Below are 4,229 nucleotides of genomic sequence, written 5' to 3' on the forward strand. Positions count from 1 at the left end.
AGGTAATCTTAATGGTACTGCATACAATGATATTCTAGAGAATTGTGTGCTTCAAACTTTGTGGCTACAGTTTGGGGAAGGCCCTTTCTTGTTTCAGCACTACAATGCCCCCATGCACAAAGCAAGGTCAATAAAGAAATGGTTTTCCGAATTTGGTGTGGAAGAACTTGACTGGCCTCCGCAGAGCCCTTACCTCAACCCCATCAAACACCTCCGGGTTGAATTGGAATGCCGACTGCGAGCCAGACCTTATTGCCCAACATCAATGCACAACCTCACTAATGCTCTTCTGGCTGAATTGAAGTGGATCCCCACAGCCATTTTCCAAAATCTAGTGGAAAGCCTCCAAGAAGAGTAGAGGCTGTTATAGTAAAGGTTATAGTTAAAGGTTAAAATTTATTAATGCCCATGGTTTCGAAATGAAATGTTCAACGAGCACATATGGGTGTGATGTTTGGATGTCCACATACTTTTGGCCATGTAGTGTATGTAATTTAAGTAAATTTAAGTTTTTACATTCACAAAAAGCTTCAAATAAATTGCAAGGAAAATATTTCCGAGACAAGAGGCAGATGTGACATTGTAATCCAAAATCCATTATCCATTGTTTTTAAAGGACAGAAAGGCAGAACAATAACGGTTACTTAATATATTAGATCATTCATACACATCGCTATGGCTACATTGCATTGAATGCATTAATAAAAAGTGATGGTGTTTCCTGCAGTAGGAACTGGAATATTTATGAAATCTCCCCGGTAGGCCTAGAACATGGCACCATCCGCCGTAAATAACGAAAAGTACTTTCCATTGCGTATGTTGAAACTTGTTGCCAAACTAAGAAATCGTCTGATTTCAGGAAACAGTGACGCATCTGGGGAGGGTTTCGGCTATAGTGGTCTTGGTGTGATGAACTTGGCTGAATTTCTTCTCACAACATAACGTTCATTTCTATTCAGAAATTTAAGTTATCCTTGGGAGTTTATATATATATATTGTTATTTCTTACTTCATTTTTTGTAGTTACGTTGAAAGTTCAACGTGAGACATGGGGATTCTTCTTAATATTTCTCTGACTTTGGTTTTGCTAAGCCTGCTGGGAGCCAACACGCAGGGTGAGTAACAGCACGTCCACTTCTCTCTCCTAGAAAATAATGTATTCTTCTGCATTTCTTTATATTTGACGCAAAATTCGAATTTAAGAATAGAACAACGTAGCTCGTCCTTACAGAATTTGCCATTTCTTTTTCCAGCCATACAGTAGCGAACATTAAGAGCAACGGGGGAAATTGAGAATTTAGTTCTTTTGTGATCACTGGCATTCTTTTCATAAATCTCACACATCATTTTGAAGCAGTATCAAATTTTTTGAACGTGAAAGGATGAACACATTAAGGCTACTCCTCGAATATTGTGAAGGGGTTTCAAGTTTCAAAATGGTTCATAATAACGATGATTGTGCTATTAGGTTGCTACATATACTACCGACCTGCTACAACAGTAGTAGTGTTACTATTTTTGTTAGTATTTGATAAATAGTTTAAGAAGTATATTTAGTCGGCTACGTTAAATGCTTTCAGTAATGTTAAACATTGTTTAATGCAGACACAATGATTAAGGATGTTTTGAAAGAACCGTGAATAAGTGAATAGTATAAACCTTATATGACGAATTGTCTGAAGTGTCTTTGTACTGTACATACATAACAGGTTCCCCAATCAAAGGGAGGTACATGTGGTTAAGGTGTAGACCAAATTCAAAGAACGCCAACTGTGTGACAGAGAAGGGTCCATGGATAGACCTTCCTGAACCTAACCGTCTTCCATCAACTGCTGATAAAAAGTGAGTACAACACCTACATTACAACTGGGGATTCACCACCTGAAAATATGAAAGCACACATGATGCTGTACTCTGCTGTAATTTGTAATTGTATGTACACTTGTTGGGGCAATAATCCTTATGGTTCCCAGAAACAGTAACTCCGAAGAGGACGGGATAATCATTCTGTGCCCATGATCAGTACATGTAATTACAATCTAGTAAATGTATCAGTGAACATGTGCACAGATCTGATGTAAGGCCTTATTAGCCCTGAAATATAGCAAGGAGGGGGAAATGACCTTTTCCGTTTACTTTGGTGCAGAAGGCAACACTATCTTCTCAAAACACCATTTCCTCTTCAGTGGTTTATCAAGCTGAATAGTGTAGGCTAAGAAAAACAGACATTTGAATGATGAACAGTCTGTATCATGTTTAAAGCAAGATTTAGCCTTCTATATTAGTTTTAAAATTCTACATTTCACTTTAATAAACTTTGGAATAAAGTAACTCAGAACTGAAAGAATTATGAATTTCATATATTCAGTTTTTTAGTTTCAACTTTAAAACTACCATTTTTAATTTGACTGCAAGGTGTATGTGCCTTCGTATCAGAACAAAATGATGCACGTATGGTTTCTCCTCATTTCCAAACTCTTTTCTAAAAACAACAGAAAGCTTCACACAAGGGTCTGATAGGTAGCTGAAGGTAACTCGCTAGCAAGACTACAAATTAGTGATAATAAAGAGGTAATTATCTATAAATCCCATAAAAAGCAACCAGCACCACTGACCTGTAAAGTGGCATAAAGCCCTTCCCTGGAGCAGAAATGAACCTTGAAACATTTCATTTCAGTATAGTTCTATACTACTGTATAGGTGGATAGCAGGGCTTTGTGGTTAAGGAAAAAAATATACAGTTCAAGTAACTCCAACATAGTTTGTACAGCAATGTTATGTCTCCAGATGTTGTATATCACCTGATCATTCTTAACAATTGTTTAATCCTATTTTTGGCTGGAACTATTTATTATGACCCTGTAACCTTTGCTAAAGGTAACTGGCTGGCATGAAGGGAAGGGTAATTAAGAACTTGAGCAGCAAGAGAATTCATAGGTAAAGTTTATAATTATGAATAAATGCTATAATTGATATCTGTTCATTTGGTAGCCTCTGGGAACATAAAATTCCTGTACAGGCTGCTTTGGAATATAAGTGCAATTTATTGCTTTAGACAACAGACTCCTGAATGCCCTGATACCTGCCATTATATGTAAGCAGGTCTTAAGACATGTCTGTATCTAAAATATGCTTCCAACCGTTGACTTTACATTAAAACTCACATAATACCAAAAAACTCCCGAAAAAGAATTATCCCTTTAAGATGGCAATTAGCAAAGCAGAGGGTTAAGAAATGTTGTATGTAATGCTGAGAATCACAGGAAAAGGAAGAGGATGTAACCTCCCCCAACCCTGTTCTTCTGTTATTGCTTCAGAACCAAGGACCAATCTGATGACGGCTCTGGAACTGGGCAGCCCTTCTCTGAGATTGGCTCTGGAGACCAGTGGGAGAAGGATGGACGTGAGCAGGGAGTCTTCCAGCCGGAGGAGGCAAGCTCAGACCTGGATGGCAGCTCAGAGCTTGACTACTCTGACTTTGTATCCCCACAAAAAGTCTACCTGAAAGATAACCTGCCTTTAGATCAGGATTTGCAGGAGGAAAACCTAATCCTGTAACTACTCTACTGTAAAGTACCAATATCTCCTGCCAGTTTTTTTTTTTTTTTGAGTGATATTAGCTCATGAACAGTCTTGCTCAGCACTGAAGTTTTTTTCTGCAGTAATGAATAATTCTTATATTAATTATTCCTGTAATATGTGATGTAATGCAAAAGCATATTGTGCAACTATGTACATTTTCCACTGAATGGATTTCTTTCCAGATTGTATGAAGATGTTTTCCTCTTTGTATATTACTCTAAGCAGTTTTCGACTTGGCTCACATGAAGGTTGATCCAACTTTAAAGGATCTTCAAAATTAAGATACTTGTCTTGAAAAGCACAATAAACTTTTCCTTTGTTACAGTGGTTATTGAGCTCCATAATAATCATCACATAGGCACACATTTCATTTAAAAATATTTGCATGTGTGGGTAGTGACGTTAAATTCTGATATGTTTTTAAATGTATGCCATATGGCTGTTATCAAACATCTTTCTAACTTGTTTTAAGTTCCTTGACACGTACTAATTCACATTTCCTTTCATTGCATCAGAAACCTGAAAATTACATTCCATACAATTTTTCTTACAGATTCATTTTTTCAAGTAATATGTGCTTGCATAAATACATGTACATGTGTAAAAATAGTTTGGTGCTACACTTGCTGGCCACTTCATTTGGTACC

The 4,229-nt window shown here is 37.1% G+C and overlaps 1 protein-coding gene across 1 annotated transcript; it reads left to right on the top strand.

Moving 5' to 3' along the window:
- Positions 1 to 849: 849 nt before the first annotated feature.
- LOC118221949 (serglycin-like) lies at positions 850 to 3,909 on the top strand. The gene is made up of 3 exons (XM_035407417.1): positions 850 to 1,115; positions 1,710 to 1,842; positions 3,318 to 3,909. The coding sequence occupies exons 1-3, from the start codon at positions 1,049 to 1,051 to the stop codon at positions 3,556 to 3,558; spliced, it is 441 nt and encodes a 146-aa protein (XP_035263308.1). The 5' UTR covers positions 850 to 1,048; the 3' UTR covers positions 3,559 to 3,909.
- Positions 3,910 to 4,229: the final 320 nt, after the last annotated feature.

This window comes from Anguilla anguilla, chromosome 2 (genome assembly GCF_013347855.1).
Source record: "Anguilla anguilla isolate fAngAng1 chromosome 2, fAngAng1.pri, whole genome shotgun sequence".
In the NCBI taxonomy this organism is placed as follows: Eukaryota; Metazoa; Chordata; class Actinopteri; order Anguilliformes; family Anguillidae; genus Anguilla; species Anguilla anguilla.

Coding starts and splice junctions, on each gene's coding strand:
- LOC118221949 (XM_035407417.1), top strand. CDS start 1,049: ATGGGGATTCTTCTTAATATTTCTCTGACTTTGGTTTTGCTAAGCCTG. Junction 1,116..1,709: donor GCTGGGAGCCAACACGCAGG/GTGAGTAACAGC, acceptor CATACATAACAG/GTTCCCCAATCAAAGGGAGG. Junction 1,843..3,317: donor CCATCAACTGCTGATAAAAA/GTGAGTACAACA, acceptor TTATTGCTTCAG/AACCAAGGACCAATCTGATG.